At 45.8% G+C, this 19047-nt stretch overlaps 1 protein-coding gene across 1 annotated transcript in view; it reads left to right on the plus strand.

Annotated features, from left to right (window-relative positions):
• The first annotated feature begins 208 nt into the window (after nt 1-208).
• Nucleotides 209-19047, plus strand: part of LOC121273319 (beta-1,4 N-acetylgalactosaminyltransferase 1-like) — a 179780-nt gene continuing 160941 nt past the window's right edge. Inside the window, exons 1-3 of the mRNA XM_041180454.1 lie at nt 209-296; nt 11673-11732; nt 16629-16838. Coding sequence (XP_041036388.1) covers nt 16630-16838 — 209 coding nt within the window. The 5' untranslated portion in view covers nt 209-296; nt 11673-11732; nt 16629. The remainder of the gene's footprint in view (nt 297-11672; nt 11733-16628; nt 16839-19047) is intronic.

A 19047-nucleotide genomic window follows, 5' to 3' on the forward strand; every position in this document is an offset into this window, starting at 1 on the left:
TAATGCTGTGGAGAAAAGATTTTAGATACTGGAATTACTTCCACTTGAGCGGAGATGCCTAAGAGGAGATGTTAAGTCGGTCAAATGGGGGAGGGGTGGAAAAAGATCAAAAGGACAGATGTGTAATAGGATGGAAGAGAGATTACATGACAAAGATTTTGGGACGGAGCCAAAGGGAGTGGCAGTGACAATAACAGGAACAGAAATACCTGGAAAAACTCAGCAGATCTGGTAGCATCGGCAGAGGAGAGCACAGTTAACACCCCGAGTCTCCACAACCCCCCAACAGAGAGGCAGTAAGTTGATTTATCAATTCAGTATTAACAGAGTGAGGGTAAATGTCTTTATACTGAGATTGTGGAGCGCGAAATGCTATGCAATAGAGAATGGTAAAGGAATATTTGGTGGCATGCTGCTGAAATGTGAGAGAGTCAATCTTCACTTGATATTAATTTCACATTCAGTGCCTTGTTTCCTGTTGGTTTCTACTCCCAAATGCTTGGACTGAAATTAGTAGGCTGGACCCATTATTCAATGGTTTTTAGGGTTTCCATAATGAAGTTCTTGGTCAGTATTTGAAAATCTTCTTTACTTCACACGTTTCCAAGTATGTGCTGCACACAACTCACTTCTACTGTTGACCAATGTTTCAGCCTAACCATTTGATCATTGGTGTAGCTTCTCATTGTTTGATACACTCATGATGCTATGAAAAAAAACAAGTTGGCACTTACTCCTGCTGCTCATGCTAAAAATAATCCTCATCCCCTCATTGGAGATTTAACTTGACCTCGGTGTTCAGGAATATGATAGCATACATAATACATCAGTACTATTTGGGTTGCATCATGCAAGTGCATTGACTGCTGAGTTTTCCTCAGAATTTTTACTCGATGTGGTAAACTGCTCATGTGATTCATGGTGAGTGAGAAGAACTGCACAGATGTTACTTTAGTAATGTTCAATGTACTATTACAGCCACTGATTTAAGCTACCAAGCACTGGAAGTTCTGTGTCTATTGCGAGGATACAGGATTTGTAGCAGTGTGTTGAGGTTTAAATCCCAAAACCACCCATTGTGTGAAAGAAGCAAGAGTGGCCTTCATATGGCTTATATATACCATTCTGTGAACTTAGCGTTAATTTGATTTAACAAACTAGGGATTGAAAGAAATGTACTAAACTGGGGTATGGAAGTCGGTGAATGAGTCATTCATATCTATTGATTGTAGTAATTGAAGATGGTCCTGCCTAAAAGTATCAGAACTGAACGACAGAAATCTAAATCAACGAATCCAATGTTTAAGACATTGAAAGAAACAAGCTAGTAAAGAGTTTAACTAATAGGTTGATTGGATGAAGTAAATAGAGTGGACTGTGGAAGCTGGCAATTAATCCATCGATCAGCATAGTTTCACATATTAAAGATGGGTTTACAAGGAACAAGGGGAATTACCAATAAGTAAATAAAAGCAAACAGAAAAGGCAAATTTGCAAAAACACAAGAAGGATTAAGTTGGCATTTAATTAAATCTATTAAAATAGAACAGTTCACGATGAATTTAATTGCCCAGAATCGCAAGAAACTTAGGTTAATGAACCAAAGTCATCAAATAAATTTAGTTGTTGCAAACTTTCTTGTATTCAGCTAGGAAAAAGAGAAACAAATAAATTAATACAAATCAGAGGAAAAAAACTAGTCCCCAAATTCTGCAAAGTTGCAAAAGATCAAGAGCGAAGGTAGCTGGAGCCTGATTGGTAGGAACTAACAGGAAATGGAGTCAGGAGAAATGATCCATCATTTTCAGATTGGCAGACTAACAGTGCTGGGGTCTCAGCTATTTACAATCTACGTTAATTACTTGAGACGAAGAGACCGATTGCATTGTAGCTAAGATAGAAGCAAAATACTGTGGATGCTGGAAATCTGAAATAAAAACAGAAATTGTTGGAAGAACTCAGCAGGTCTGGCAGCATCTGTGGAGCGAGAAACAGAGTTAATGTTTTGAGTCCATATGACTCTTCAGAGCTAAAGAGATGTAGAAATGTGATGGATATTAGACTGTTTAAGAGGGGGTGGAGCAAGATAGAAGGTCAGGGATATGTGGGAGCTCAGGAGAGATTGACAAAGATGTCAGGGACACAAGACAAAGGGAGTGTTAATGGTAGTGTTAAAGACTAAAGAAGATGCTGATAGTTGTATAAAGGGAGTATTAATGGTAGTGTTAAAGACTAAAGAAGGTGCTGATAGTGGTATAAAGGAGTGTTATTGCTAGTGTTAAAGACTAAAGAAGATGCTGATCGTGGTATAAAGGGAGTGTTAATGGTAGTGTTAAAGACTAAAGAAGGTGCTGATAGTGGTATAAAGGGAGTGTTAATGGTAGTGTTAAAGACTAAAGAAGGTGCTGATGGTGGTATAAAGGGAGTGTTAATGGTCGTGTTAAAGACTAAAGAAGGTGCTGATAGTGGTATAAAGGGAGTGTTAATGGTAGTGTTAAAGACTAAAGAAGGTGCTGATAGTGGTATAAAGGGAGTGTTAATGGTAGAGTTAAAGACTAAAGAAGGTGCTGATAGTGGTATAAAGGGAGTGTTAATGGTAGTGTTAAAGACTAAAGAAGGTGTTGACAGTGGTATAAAGGTAGAATAGCAGAATGTGTTAATAGCAGAATAAGGGTCAGTGCCCTGTGAAAGCACAACATAGAACAAGTGACAGATGGCCTTGGGGGGGGGGTGGGGGGGGGGGGGGGTGGGGGGGGGCGGGGGGGTTGGTGTTGGGAGAAAAGGATTTTAAAAAATTAAAAATGAACAAATAAAATCAATTTTAAAGAATGGATGAAGATGGAGAAGAGAGTTCATGGCCTAAGTTGTTGAACTCCATGTTAAGTCCAGAAGGCTGTAAAGTGCCTAGTCGGAAGATGAGGTGCTGTTCCTCCAGTTTGTGTTGAGCTTCACTGGAACAATGCAGCAGGCCAAGGACAGACGTGTGGGCAAGAGAGCAGGGTGGAGTGTTAAAATGGCAAGCGACAGGGAGGTCTGGGTCATGCTTGAGGACAGACCAAAGGTGTTCCACAAAGCGGTCACCCAGTCTGCGTTTGGTCTCCCCAATGTAGAGGAAACCACATTGGGAGCAGTGAATGCAGTAGACTAAATTGAGGGAAGTGCAAGTGAAATGCTGCTTCACTTGAAAGGAGTGTTTGGGCCCTTGGACGGTGAGGAGGTAAAAGGGCAGGTGTTGCACCTTCTGTGGTTGCATGGGAATGTGCCGTGGGAATGTGATGACGGATTGGGGATGATGGAGGAGTGGACCAGGATGTCACAGAGGGAACAGTCCCTATGGAATGCTGACAGGGAAGGTGAGGGAAAGATGCGTTGTTGGTGGCATCGTGCTGAATTTGGCGGAAATGGCGGAGGATGATCCTTTGAATGTGAAGGCTGGTGGGGTGAAAAGGGAGACCCTATCATGGTTATAAGGACTTGGGGAAGATGTTTCCATTAGTAGGAGAGACTAGGACCCGAGGGCACAGCCTCAGAGTAAAGGGAAGGCCTTTTAGAACAGAGATGAGGAGAAACTTCTTTAGCCAGAGAGTGGTGAACCTATGGAATTCATTGCCACAGAAGGCTGTGGAGACCGGGTCATTGAGTGTATTTAAGACCGAGATAGATAGGTTCTTGATTGGTAAGGGGATCAAAGGTTACGGGGAGAAGGCGGGAGAATGGGGTTGAGAAACTTATCAGCCATGATTGAATGGCAGAGCAGACTTGATGGGCTGAATGGCCTAACTTCTGCTCCTATGTCTTATGGTCCTTATGGAACAGCATGCAGTCCAATGGCAAAGCTGCTGCCAATCGGTCAGATGGAGAAGGGCAGAGGTGGGTGAGGTTTCAGGCAGCCATGCAGCACACTAAACTCTGGCCATCCAAGTGGTGACCAGCACTCTCCGGGGTGTGTTAAGGGGCCTTCGGACTTAACCAAGAGAGGTTCTTAGTACACACAAGCATCTCTCTCTTTCGTCCTACTGGAGGCGTACATCAGGAGCATGGAGCCTGGTGAGCTAGCTGTATGCCTCGTGGCTTACAGAGAGCAGAGATGATGGAGCAGAGAGTGACGGAGGCTCCTGGCTGTGCGGAGGGAGGTGCAGCACCCTGAGGAAGAAGGGGTGGCTGGGTCTCCCACACACACCACCCAAGAGCCACAGCGAGCGATCACTGGTCGGTGTCTGGCTAGACTCAGGGTCTATAGACACTGCCTTTCATTCCTGCAGATGACTGAGAACAGTGTCAGTAAAGACTGTGCATGTCTAGGGAACTAGTGGCTCACATCTGCCACCTACTGCAGGACTTGGTGCCAAGGGGACATGGAGGGCATCCACTGCCAGTGACTGTGAAAGTGACCGTGGTGCTCAATTTCAATGCCAGTGGCTCCTTTCAGGGCTCCACCTGTGACCTCTGTGGGATATCACAATCTGCCATCCACAAATGTATCCATGAGGTCACGGATGCCATATTGGCGAGGGCACACAATTTTGTGCTAATCGCCGGGCATCAGGAGAGCCAGGAAGCGAGATCGCTGGGATTTGCCCAGATCTCTAGTTTCCCACAGGTGCAGGGTGTGATTGACTGCACTCATGTGGTGCTCAGATCTCCGTGGCAACAAGTGGTCAACTACGTCAACTTCAAGGGCTTCCACTCACTGAATGTGAAGCTGGTGTGTGACCACCAGAAACACATCCTGCAGGTCTGTGCACGGTTTCCAGGGAGTGTGCACGACACCTACATCCTGAGTCGCTCTCAGATCCCTGACATCTTCCAGGGTCCACAGAGGCTGCAGGGTTGGCTCCTGGGGGACAAGGGCTACCCACAGAGGCTGTGGCCGATGAGACCCATGTGGTAGCCTCAGACTGCAGCAGAGCGAAGGTATAACGAGGCTCAAGCTGCAACTCACAACTTGGTGGAGCAAACCATCGGGATGCTGAAGATGTGGTTCCAGTGCCTGGACCGGTCTGGTGGACACAGAGGGTGTCACACATCGTCACCGTCTGCTGCACCCTTTACAAACTGATGCTCCAACAGGGAGAGGAACTGGCTGAGGAGGAGATGGAGGATCTGGAGGTCTCCTCAGATGAGGAGGACGCAGACGGGGATGAGGGTGAGGGGATCCTCGGAGGCGATGATGACGGGGTTGAGGGTGAGGAGGTCCTCGGAGGCGATGCTGACGGGGATGAGGGTGAGGAGTTCCTTGGAGGCGATGATAACAGGGATGAGTCTCTCACACTGGCCAAACAAGGCAGGCACTCAGGAGGCCCTCATTGCTGCCAGATTTGTGGAGGATGATGACGAGATGCAGTGAGGTGTCCCCTTAGATCCTCACATCACAGTTGTGAATTTTTGACTCCAGTCTGGCTTATGACAGCACCAGTACCCTCTGTGAGAATGCTCCTGTCATGGGGACGCAGTGGAGGCCCTAATAGTCACTCGATTACAGGAGGATGATGATGACATACAGTGAGGGCACTCCATAGATCTTCACACAGCCTCTGAGACTGTCTGACTCCTGTCTGGCCGAGGGCAGCTCACTTGCGCCTGTGATCAGGGCCATCTCAGAGACACAGACATGAAACTTTAGACACATCTGATGCTGTGTCTGCCTTCAGCACCTCAGCCCTTCAGGAGCTGGTGCACAGTCACCGGTCACAGATGCTGAAGAGATGGGGGACCAGCCCCACCTTAAAGGTGCTGAGAGCACACAGAGAGAATGAGGGAACTCTGTGACACCTGCCCACTACATTCTGGCAGCAATGACCAGCACCATCGAGGTGCAGGCATCAGTAATGTTTCCAGTGAGTGTGGGAACTCCCTGCCTCCCGCTGCTGTGGATCAGACAGTGCGATGTGCTCACCAGATTGTGATCCCGAGGCTACTCTAAAGCTCGGTCCCACCGAGGTGTGTGTCTCTGCGCTGGTGGAGGGTGTGGGTGAGCGCTGTGATGGGACTTCAGGGAGGGTGCCTTCAGATTCCTCTCCAGAGGTTTCTGTGGAGTTTGATTGGAGGCCCTGGGTCATGGACTCTGTCGGCTGTTTCCCAGATGTGCCTGTGACACAAGGGGAGATAATCAGTGCTGACAGTGGCCTGTGAAAGAGGACACATCACTCACAGCATGGTAATCTGATGGATGTTACACTGCTGGATCCTCACTTGGTAGAGCAGCGCCGATCTCACTGTCAGTACAGGACCAGTCCCGGTCATCGCCGGCCAGTTGGATGGCTCTGTTTTCAAAGTCCGTGAGGATTTCAGGCATTCCCCCACCGGTCTGTGACCTCTCCTTACTGTTGTGTTCCAGCTTGTCCTGCATGAATAGAGATGGAGAAAGAGTAAGCAGGACACCTGCCAGGCCAGATGATAGATGTGCCTGGCCTGTGTGGGTGGTGAGTGGTCCCATGGACGGGATGAGGACAATGACGGTGAGTGTGAGAGAGTGAATGGTGATGTCCCTCGCACTGGCAGTGAGTGAGGTCCCTGTGGGTGTGTGATGGGTTTGTGAGTGTGTGAGTTGAGAGCGATGTGAAGAGTGACTTACCCTGGCAGAACGGAGGAGATCATTCATCCTCTTGCGGCACTGGGTGGCTGTCCTCTTCTGAAGGGCGTTGGCACTGACCACCGCTACCACCACCTCCCAAGCTGGATTGGTGATGTTGCTGCCCATCTTGCAGCCAGAGCGGGGGTAGAGGACATCCCAGCGGGACTCAACTGTGTCCAAAAGGCGCTCGAGGGATGCGTCATTGAAGCTGGGAGCTACAGTCTTTTTGGCTTTTGGGACCATGTTGTTTTGCAGCAGCCGTGGGCTGGAAGCACTAAGAGGAGTGCACGTGTGGTGGACTTTAAATATGGCGGCCGGCGTGGTGAAGCAGGGAGGTGATGGTGTGGTGGGCGAATGCGAGCCCACCCACCATGGAAACACTGTGTTCCCCGAGAATGTGTAGATAATGCAGTGGCTTTGGGACAAGAGACCGGCAGGTAAAACATCGTTTTTACTCACCCGCTACCACACTTAGCACAAATCTGGGACGATTCCGCCCATGGAGTGAGTTAGCGTGTGATTGTTCAGATGTGTGAGGCAGCCTCATATTGTGAACACTCAGAGAGAGAGAGAGAGAGAGAGAGAAGCAAGCAAGCCCCGAGCTGGAGGGAGAGGTAATGAGGTGCGAGAAAAATGAAAGCAGTCAGCAGAGGACTAATACTTAACAGTTGTCAGGCTAAAGCAGAATGTTTTGAGCCTATCAGTAGCCATGGTGAGTGTGCGATTGGAATGAGATGGAGGGTTGAAGCAGTGCTCCATTGTGATTAAGAATAAGAATATAGGGTGGGGGAGGGAAGGGTTCAAATTGCTCGGTGGGGGAGGGGTGGGTAGGGTGGGGATGGGGGTGGGGGTGTGGAGTGCTGGTGTCAGTTCTAAAGTGGATAGATAGAGTTAGCAACACACCACTCCCATCCAACTGGTTCATAAGTTTCCCTTGAGGAGGGAAATCCTCATAATGATGTAAATAATTTCATGACTTTATATTTTTCAATTTTTCTTTCAATTTATTAGGTTTCTAAAATAGTCACAGAAACGAGGCATGCTGTGGAGATCAGTTTTATTCTTGTTCCAGTTTTTATTTTGAAACGCAGCATATTTATTGACACACTTTTTGGACAGAGGCCCCTCTCCTGAGGTTAAGAAATAAAACACACAGCCTATGTTGTAGATTCTTGGTTGGTGTTATGGAAAAGGCTAGTGCCATTGTAGTGAACAGCAGGGTTAAAGAGCATCAGGGAAACCAATTGACATTAAATCAGACACAGAAAATAACTTAAAAGGCGAATGGAATTTTCCACGTTTCTATGTTTGCCTTTAGAACACACTGGTTTAGCCTCAACTGGAGTACTGTGTCCAATTCTGGGCACTGCATTTTAGGAAGGATGTGCAAGCTTTAGAGAGTGCAGAAAAGATTTGCGAGAATGATCCCAGGGATGAGGGACTTCAGATCCAAGGGTAGACTGGAGAAGCTGGGGGTTCCCCTTTTGAAAAGTAAAGTTTGAGGCGAGATTTGACTGAGTGTTCAAAGTCACGAGGGGACATGGGAGCTAGGAAGAATCTGTTCTCCTTGGTGGAAGGATCGAGGAGCAGGGGGCACGGATTTGAGGTAATTCGCAAAAGAAGCAATGGTGACTTGAGGAAAAGCGATGGCACGGTGAGTGGCTCAGATCTCGAAAGCGTGGCCTGAGAGTATGGTGGCTTTCAAAAAGGGAAATTGGATACATGCTAGGAGATAAAAAAAAAATTCAGGGTTATGGGGGTGGGGCAGGGGAGTGCATTTAGCTGAATTGCTCCTGCAGAGAGCCGGCATGGACTCGATGGGCCGAAAAGCCTCCTTTCATACTGTATCCATTCTATGATTCTAATATAGATGAATTTAAAGGGAAGCTAAATAAACAAGTGAGGGAGAAAGGAAGAGGATGATATGATTAGCGTGAGGTGAAGTGGGGCGGGTGGAGGGTTGTGTCAAGTGTGGAGCACAAAGCAATTGGATTAAATGACCTGGCTCTGGGCTATAAATTCATGTAAAAATTTTTTTTTTTCAAATGATGTTATCTTTATTGGAGAATAGAAGCAGCTTGTGATGGAATATTTAACTTGCTCAACTAAGAGCTGGATATAAATAGATTGAAGAGTAAGAGAACATAAATAGATAGAGATCTATATATAATGCTCAGTCATCGAGAGAGGAATAAATTCTGTTATGTCTCTCAGTTTGGACTTTGTGCAATCCTTCATTACTACTGGCTTAATCATTAATGTGTGTTTCTAGCAGGAGAAAGGTCTAAATCATCCTAGGCATGGCACTAAAAGCTTTCTCCAGGAGTAGAGAGAATAAGATATAACCAGCTTTTAAAGTGGTAATGGGAAAACTCAAAGGCCATAAGACCATAAGAAGTAGGAGCAGAAATTAGGCCATTCAGCCCATCGAGTCTGCTCCGTCATTCGATCATGGCTGATAAGTTTCTCAGCCCCATTCTCCCGCCTTCTCCCCGTAACTTTTGATCCCCTTACCAATCAAGAACCTATCTATCTTGGTCTTAAATACACTCAATGACCCGGCCTCCACAGCCTTCTGTGGCAATGAATTCCATAGATGCAGGTATATGTTACATATAGGGACTGAAATATTGGTAGCCATTTCAAAAGCTGCTTGGTTAAGAGAAATGGCTGGCACAGTTATTGTGGAACTAAAGGTTCAAGTCTGTTAACATGTAATGGGGAATCTCAGGGCCAATTGCTGCTGCCAAAATTGAAAGATGACTTGCTCTATCACTGATCACTTTCCTGTACCCGTCACTACCCTGTGTTATAGCTGTGACTCAGTGGACACTGCGTACAGTGTTGGTCACCATATTTAAGGAAGGATGTAAATGCATTGGAAGCAGTTCAGAGAAGGTTTACCAGACTAATACCTGGAATGGGTGGATTGTCTTATGAGGAAAGATTGGACAGACTGGGCTTGTACCCACTGGAGTTTAGAAGAGTGAGAAGTGACTTGATTGATATAAGATCCTGAGGGGTCTTGACAGGGTGGATGTGGAGAGAATGCTTCCTCTTGTGGGAGAATCTAGAACTAGGGGGTCACTGTTTAAAAATAAGGGGTCACCCATTTAAAACAGAGATGAGGTGAAAATCTTTCAGAGGGTTGTGAGTCTTTGGAACTCTCTTCCTGAAAAGGCAGTGGAGGCAGAGTCTTTGAATATTTTTAAGGCAGAGGTAGATAGATTCTTGATTAACAAAGGGGTGAAAGGTTATCGGCGGTAAATGGGAATGTGGAGTTGAGGTTGTGATCAGATCAGCCATGATCTTATTGAATGGTGGATCAGGCTGAGGGGCCGAGCGACCTACTCCTGCTCCTAATTCGTATGTTCGAATTCACCTCTCTGAGGCAGGAGGTTGTGAGTTCAACTCCCACCCCAGAGACTTGAATGCATAATCCATGGGAGTGCTACCTTGTTGGATGTGCTGTTTTTCAGATTAGACATTAAACTGAAGTCCCCATTTCAGTGGGCATAAAAAGTGCTGTGGCATTATCTTAAAGAAGAGTAGGGGAGTTCTTCCTGATGTCCTGGCCAATATTTTTCCCTCAATCAACATCATCAAAACTGATTAGTGAGCGATTATCACATTGTTGTTTGTGGGATCTTGCTGTGTGCCAACTGGGTGCTATATTTTCTAAATCACCACAGTGACTAGACTTCCAAAAAGTACTTCAATGGCTGGAAAGCACATTGGGAAGTCCTGAGGATGCAACATTGCTCGACACTGACCTGTCTCAGTTACTGAAACCCTCATCCATGTCGTTGTTACCCCTAGACTCAGCTATTCTAATGTTCTCCTGGTTGCTCTCCCACATTCTACCCTCTATTAACTTGAGGTTATCCAAACCTCTGCTGCCTGTGTCCTAACTCACACCAAGTCCCTTTCCCCTATCACCCCTGTGCTTGCTGACCTGCACTGGCTCCCGGTCAAGCAATGTCTTGATTTTAAAATTCTCATCTATGTTTTCAAATCCCTCCATGACCTCACCCCTCCCTATCTCTGTAATCTCCTCCAGCCCCTCACCCCTCCGAGATCTCTACACTCCTCTAATTCCGGCCTCTTGAGCATTCCCGATTCTAATCGCTCCACCATTGGCGGCCGTGCCTTCAGCTGCCTGGGCCCCAAGCTCTGGAATTCCCTCCCTACACCTCTCCACCTCTCTACCTCACTCTCCTCCTTTAAGACACTCCTTAAAACCGACCTCTTTGACTAAACTTTTGATCATCTGACCTAATATCTCCTTCTGTGAATCAGTGTCATACTTTGTTTGATGATGCTCCTGTGGAGCATCTTGGGATGTTTCATTATGTTAAAGGTGCCATATAAACATAAGGTGTTGTTGTTTTTATCCAATTTCCCCATCCCCTTCTAATCACATTTCCTGCTGTGTTCGTCCCTGGATAAGAAGCTCTACCCAACTCACGTGGAATTTTGCTGAAAAGAGAGACATCAAATTAGAAGCAGGAGTAGGCCATTGTTGTTGAAGCTTTTTATCTAGCACTCATCAGGACAAACACAAGAATGCCAAATTTCAAACAATCACAACAATTTATACTACAGTTGAAAAGGGTGCTGATTGATTAGCAAATCAACTCTGGCCAAGGTGTTGCCATGGAGAAAGCAACAGGGAACTAAAGGGTCCCCAAGTTCCCGGGCAATTCAAAAAAGGTGCAAGGCTTGAACATATTCCTTTTGCCTGCAGAGAATGGGTCTCTATATATGAATGTATGTTGCTTCTAGCCAGTGTAAACGAGCCATGTTATGAGCTTGACGATTATCTTAAATTTGTTGTTAGTGTAGCTATTAGCACAGTCGGGATTGTTCAGCAAGTGCTACCTAACAACTAGTAGTAGATGTTTTGTGTGCTCTATACTCTACCTATTATGCTAAACCCAAGGAACATGCTGTCTTATTCAATCAGCCAATCATTGGAACATAAGGCCTATGTACCTGGCACTTAGAATTTCACTTTCAAACTCCCAGCCATCTAGCTTTTGGCCATAATACTTCTGCAACTGTTGACCTCCTTAAGTACTTCTCTATGTTGTTACAGACAGGAGAGAGACAGACAAACAACACTTATTTCCTCTCACCACCTGTCCGTAAGCAGAAGGTATTTTGAATTATTTTTAAAGTATGTGGTGGTGTGTTTTCCCAAACCCTCAGTTTGTGTGATCCAATTTACTAATAACCTACAGCAAACTAAAGTTTTGATTAACTCAGAAGGTTAGTTTGTTTCACATTCAAAACCCGGGGGAGCAGTGTTCACAATGTCCCATTCCACTCCATGCACGCGCACACACACAGTAAAGGGGGCATAGAAAACAAGAGTTTCACAACTATGGATGGTAACAGTACAAGAGCCACAGAAACAGATATTCATTCACATGATTTCTTGAGTCCACACTCCGAGTCCAATGAGAAATTCTTTCACGTAGGATTTTGGAGTTCAGCTGGTTCAGGACTGGAGTTGTAGAATTCACTTTACAGTTGGTGATGATACCGCAAGATGAAATAGGTACACAGAGACTGGATCAGTTGTGCCGGTAATGGTAAGAAATCTTCAAGTAGAGACAGGCTTGAGGAGCAGGCTGTTGGTCTGCCTGGAGATTTGCTTCTTGGTATTCACCAGTTGGATGTTAAACAGCACACTCCTTGTGAGGCTAAAGATGTAATGTTATAACTGTCCAAAAAGGCCTGAGGCTTGGGTCTTGTGACATGTCACATTAATGGATAATTTCAGCTCAATGATCAGTTTCTGTGCTTCTGGCCAGAATTTCATTGTTCCTCCTTAGGAGAGAGATGAGGTGGTTCTTGGCATTTTTTCCAGTATAATGAATATAGATCTTTCTCTTTTGAGATAATTCCAGATGGGGACCCAGTTCATGTGCACTTCCTCTGCTTTCATTGACTACAAGAGGTTTGTACAATGAGGCATGAGATTCCACAGACTGAAAGAGGAACTCTTTTGTTCTTGTAGCTCCTGGTGGTAGCTCCCAGAGCCAACCATGTGGTCATGTGACTTATAGCAGCCATCTTTTTCAGTTCAGCAGAAAATCCATTTTAAAAAAAGCAATAAGAATAAAGCTTTGAACATAGTTATGGATTTCTTTTTCATATTGTAGGAACCCAACAATGTCCACCTTTTTTGCACTTGTCCCCAGCAAAACCTTTACTCTCTGCCTTCTTCCCCTCTTGTTTGTTCCTCCAGTTTCATCTCTTCAAATCCAAAGGAGGCAGACTTGAGCATATCTGGTGCACAACTTGTTTAACCACATTGTACTATTGGGTCTCACTCTCCTTTGCCAAAAGCTACTCACCACTGCAAGATTATCATTGTGGGAAAGATAATCCTGCTGTTTCCCTTCTCCATGACCAACTATTTCCTTAAAATCCCTCTCCCCTGCTCCTCTCCCCTGCTCCATCCAACCTCAACTTTACCCTAGAGGGAGCTCATGGACTTCTTTGCCATATCCCTCCCTTCTGTTATGTACAGGAGCAGGGATGTCTTGCTGCAATTGTACAGGGCCTTGGTGAGACCACACCTGGAATATTGTGTGCAGTTTTGGTCTCCTTATCTGAGGAAAGATTTACTTGCTATAGAGGGAGTGCAGCGAGAGGTTTACCAGACTGATTCCTGGGATGGCAGGACTGACATATGAGGAGAGATTGAATCGATTAAGATTATATTCACTGGAATTCAGAAGAATGAGGGGGGATCTCATAGAAACCTATAAAATTCTAACAGGACTAGACAGGGTAGATGCAGGAAGGATGTTCCCGATGGTGGAGGAGTTCAGAACCAGGGGTCACAGTCTGAGGATATGGGGTAGACCATTTAGAACTGAGATGGAGAAATTTCTTCACCCAGAGAGTAGTGAGCCTGTGGAATTTGTTACCACAGAAAGTAGTTGAGACCAAAACATTGTATGTTTTAAAGAAGGAGTTAGATATCGCTCTTGGGGCGAAAGGGATCAAAGGGTATGGGGAGAAAGCGGGAGCAGGATATTGAGTTGGATGATCAGCCATGATCATAATGAATGTTGGAGCAGGCTCGAAAGGCTGAATGGCCTACTCCTGCTCCTAGTTTCTATGTTTCTAGGATCCCAGCTGATGTTAATGCTGGACAAGTCAGATCCCAGAGTGAGACCTGGCTTGGTAGATCCTAACTTTGTCTTTTTTTAAGAAACCATGGAGGCCAGTTATTGAACACATTCACAAGAGTCTGTCAGCATACTGTTAACACAAAGAAAAAAAACACATATTAAAGAAGAAAAATGAACTATAGTACACTAGACATAAAGGTTGGAAAGATTTCAGTACACAAATCAGAAAAGGACACACTAGTCCTTTTATCCCAGCAACCCATACAAACACTAAACCCCACTGAAGATTTACCACTGTCTCAACACCGAGGATTGTTGCTTGGATTAGCTCAGTTTCAAACTGTTTTCTTCCAACAGGCTGCTGAGCTTCACTAGATGCTTTTCTTCAGCAAGTATCTCTCCCTGAGACACCCAGAGACCACAATTTAAACTCACTATTACTTCAACTTCAGAGCAAACACGAGTTCCCTAAATTCAGTTCCCCAGCATGCTTGCAGGATTTCTTATTAGAGGGATTAGACCTTCTGCCTGCACTCTCTGGTATAAACACGTTAACTGACCACCCTCCAGTGTTTCCCTGTCTCTCTGTGTGTCTCTGAACCCCTGTCACTAGGCAACAGCACAGTTTTTTCTCATTTATGCTTTTTAACTTTACTAAACTACTAACCCGTTGGTAACCCATGTCTTCACTTGAAGAGTTGTAAAACCTCATTAAAAATGCAGGTATACAAACAGGGCCCCAGGCTTCCTGGCATCCACCTCACAAAAAACCTTTAAATGAAACTAACAGCAGGTTTTAGCTTTCTTAGCACCCAAATACAAAATATAAATTAAACTTAAAGATATACGCTGTTCCTAACACTTCCACCAGCCCACCGGGCTAATCATTCCTTTAAAACTCTTCCCTGTACTAGCCCTGACCTTGCATCCTCCTCTAGTTGCTCCCTTATCTCTTCTCATGCCCTCATGAGCTCATCTTGTCCATGAGACCCACCCCCTGGTCCCTCGACTCCTTTCCAGCTAAATTGTTGACCTCCCAACTTCCCCTCTTGGTCCCCATGTTAGCTGATGTTATTATGGGTTCTCTCTCTTCAGCTGCTGTCCCCTTCCCTTTAAAGTTGCCATGACCACTCCCTTACTCAAAAAAAAAAATTGTGGAATACATTGGCCCTCCCCTTCCCATTTTTCTACAAAGCTCTTGAATTTTTTGTCACCTCCCAGATCTGGACCCCTCTTTTGCTCAACTCCTTGTTTAAACCTGCCATAGCAGTGAACCAGCCCTAAGTAAACTCTTAGCGTACAATGTGAGTGTTCCATGTACTATCCCTGCTCAACCTTCCTAATTTCTCTGAGCCTTCGACTAGGTCAACCACACATCCCTCCCTCCAATGTTGTCAGCATTGTCCAGCTCAGTGGAACTGCCCTCATTTTTATTGCCCCTTACGTTTCCAATCTTGGCCATTCTTCCTTTCTAGCATTATCTCAGGCCAAAGCCAACTGCTTGTGGTCTCAGCATCCTATTTAGTGCCAAGCTGAGTGCCCAACCCCCATATCCTCTCTATGACAAAGACCACTTACTTCTACCTCTGCAACATTGCCTGCCTGCACTCCACCCCAGCCCTCAACGGCTGTCCCTCAGAATCGAGGGTGATGCCCGGCAGGCTTGCTGAGACTTTAGGTGACTGAGGAGCCCAATTTTGGATCCACATCTTCTTCCACAGTGTTGGGGGGAGTGGTGTGCAGGTTGTTGCTCAGGGGAGTGGAACTTGCAGCCCCGGGTTGGCTTCCTCCTCCTTCCTCTGGCGCTGCCAGTCTGCCTCGCTGTCGAGTCGCTGGGCCTCGGAGTGGCTTTGTGCCTTGATGGGCCAGCTGGTGCCATGCTGAGCGATTGGCAGCATTCTCCTCCCAGTCAGTGGTGTTAATGCCTCCGTGCTTTAGGGCGACCTTGAGCGTATCCTTATACCTTTTCCTCTGGCTGCCCTTTGAGGCTCGGCCAATGGAGAGCTGTGAGAAGAGAACCTGCAGAGAGAGGTGGTTTTCAGGCATCCAGATGTAATGGCCCGTCCATCGGAGTTAGTTCTGCCTCAGTACGTCTCTGGCTGAAACTCTCATCTGTGCCTATATCACCTTAAGACTTGACTATTCCAACACTCTCCAGGTTGGCACCCCATCCTCCATCTTTCGTAAACGCCAGCTCACCCAAACCTCTGCTGTCTGTGTCCCGTACCAAACCCCCTTCACTTTAGCCTTTGTGGACCGACATTGGTTACCAGTGGTTGAAATTTAAAATTCTCATCTGCGTTCAAATTCATGGTCTTATCCCTCCCTATTTCTTGCAAGGCCTCCCCACCCTCAAACTTACATGTCGTCAGCTCTATTCCCTCATGCAGCCCTCACCTCCAGTGCCCGACCAGGGTCTTCAATTGTCTGACATATGAACATGCAAATTAGGCCTCATTCGGCTCCTCAAGCCTGCTCCGCCATTCAATAAGATCATGGCTGGTCTGATTGTGGCCTCAGCTCCACATTCCTCTGAGCCCTGATAACCTTTCACCCCCTTGTCAATCAAGAACCAATCTAACTCAGCCTTAAAAATATTCAATGACCCTGCCTCCACCACACTCTGGGGAAGGCCCTTGTCTCTGAGATTACTTCCTTCCATCCCTCTGTCTTTCCAAGTGTTCCTACTCCTTTAAGCTAGTCCTTAAAACTCGTATCTTCTTAGCCACTCCTCCTTATACCTCCTTTGGCTTGGAATCCATTCTGGTCTGATTACGGCTCTGTGAAGTGCCTCTCGACATTAAATATGTTACATAAAGTGCAAATTGTTGGGGCTGGAATGTTTTGCAAGTGTTTCTTGGGAGAAATGAGACCATTTCACCTTTCCTCTTTTACATTTGCAGGATGCGCCTAGTCAAGAAGTGTCAATGCTGTCTGATCCTGGTGTGTCTGCTCCTTGGAATACTCATCCTGTATTACAGGCAATTTGAGTGTGCTGTGGACATTGGCTACAAATCACTGAGTAGTCCAAGCAACCAGCTTGAATATGTGTTCAAGAAGCCTGGAGAACAATACTCCCATATACCATATAAAAGGAAAGAGACTATTGTCGGGTGAGTCTCTCTTTTCTAATGAGACGATAAAGAGCTAAATACAAAAATAACATACAAATCGATCAGAAGATGCAAATTTAAAAACAAGCTATTCTTTCTTCAGTGCCCTATGTATATTTAGGAGTAAGAGAAAAAGAAAGTCTTGCATTTATATAACACCGTGTGTGACCACAGAATGCCTAAAGCACTTCTCAGTTGATGAAGTACAATTTTGAAATGTATTCGTTGATGTAACAAAGTAATTGCTACTTGCACACAGCAAGATCCCACAAACAGCAGTGTGATAATGACCAGATTATCTGTTTTAGTGATGTTGGTTGAGGGAGAAACACTGGACCAGGAGTCTGGGATACCACACATGCTCTTCCTCAAAATAGGGGGCAAAATTTTCCCCCCATCGGGAGGGGGTGGGGGGGGGGGGGGGCAGTTCAAGAGTGGACGCGTGGAGGCGTACCTTCAATCGGCGGCGCCCCCGATCGGAGACGTGCCGCCATTTTACGTGTGAAAGAGCGCGCTCATCTCCCCGAGGCTAAGTGCAGCCTCAGGGAGATCAGCTACACACTAAAAAATATTGAAAACAGAGAGAAAAAAAAATCCCCTGACAGGTCCCCTCGTGTGACACTGTCACGTGCGTTGGGACATGTCCATCACTTTCAGTTTCACTTTTATTAAGAATTTATAAACCTACGTGAAACCTCATTCCACCCGTGGGTGAGGTCTGATGCTTTTTCCAATGCCCGCCAGGTCTCCCCGCCAAGCTTAAGGTTGGACGGGCAGGTCCACTCATTACATTAATTACGTTGTCAATGGCCTCAATTGGCCATTGACAGCTCGGCGGGCGCACAGCTGATTTGGCTGAGTTCCCACCTACCTGAAAATTGACATGGGGCGCGGTGAGGTCAGGAGATCCGCCTGATGTCATCCCGTGTCATTTTATGCGTCGGCGAGCAGGCCCCGCCCCCCCACCCCCTCCCGCTCGCCAACCGGGAAATCCTGGCCAGGATCCTTTGCATCTACAAGCCAAAGACAGCATCTCCAACAGTGCAACACTCCCTCAGTGCTTCACTGGAGCATCTGCCTTGATTTTTGTGCTCAAGAACAGGTCGACAAGAGTGAATCGCAAAGGCAAAGTCCATCTAACCTTTAGGATTTCACGGTTTATCTAATGAGTAGCTGAGCCATGTAGATGAGGAAGGCCCCAACAACAACTTGTATTTATATAGGGCCTCTAACATAATAAAAATGTCCCAAGGTGCTTCCCAGAGGCATTATAAAGCAAGATTTGATGTACAGTGATATTAGTGCAGGTGACCAATAGCTTGGTCAAAGAGCTAGGTTTTAAGGAGGAGAGAGAGAGAAGAGGGGCGGAGAGGTTTAGGAAGGGGATTCCAGAGTTCGAGCCTTGGTAGCTGAAGGTACAGCTAAGAATGGTGGAGCAATTAGAACATAAGAAATAGGAGGAATAGACCATACTTGTGCCTGATCCACCATTCATTATGATTATGGATGACCTTGGGCTTCAACTCCACATTCCCACCCACTCCCCATAACCCACTGATCCCCTGAAAAACCAAAAATCTATTTATCCCAATCTTGAATAGACTTGACAGGAGAACATCCACAACCCTCTGGGGTAGAGAAATCTAAAGATTCCCAACCTTTTGTGTGAAGCAATTCTTCCACATCTCAGTCCTAAATGATCGGTCCCTTATCCTGAGACTGTGTCCCCGTGTTCTAGATTCCCCAGTCAGGGGGAAACAATCTCTCAGTATCTACCCTGTCAAACCCCTTCAGAATCTTGTATGTTTCAAGATTACCTCTGATTCTTCTGTGTAATAATTCCAACTTTTCAGATGATACACAACAAAGTATGAATTTTGAGGAGTGTTACAGAAAGGAAGTGGCCAGGGTGGGGGGAACGTTAATTTAAAAAGCCCTGATTTCTTGTCTCACTACCCGTCCATAAACAGAAATTTTGATTTTGCTTTCCCCCTTTATAAGCAGTGGTGTATTTTCCAACCCCTTAGTTTTGGTGTAATCCAATTTCTATTAATAACCATCACCAAGGTTGTCTACTTCCACCTCTTTAAAATCCCTCAACTCTACCCCTGATTTGGCTTATCCACTGCTGAAACCCTCATTCATACCTTTATTACCTCTCGACTCAACTATTACAACCCACCACTGGCTTTCTCCTACATTCCATCAC

This window comes from Carcharodon carcharias, chromosome X, assembly GCF_017639515.1.
Source record: "Carcharodon carcharias isolate sCarCar2 chromosome X, sCarCar2.pri, whole genome shotgun sequence".
In the NCBI taxonomy this organism is placed as follows: Eukaryota; Metazoa; Chordata; class Chondrichthyes; order Lamniformes; family Lamnidae; genus Carcharodon; species Carcharodon carcharias.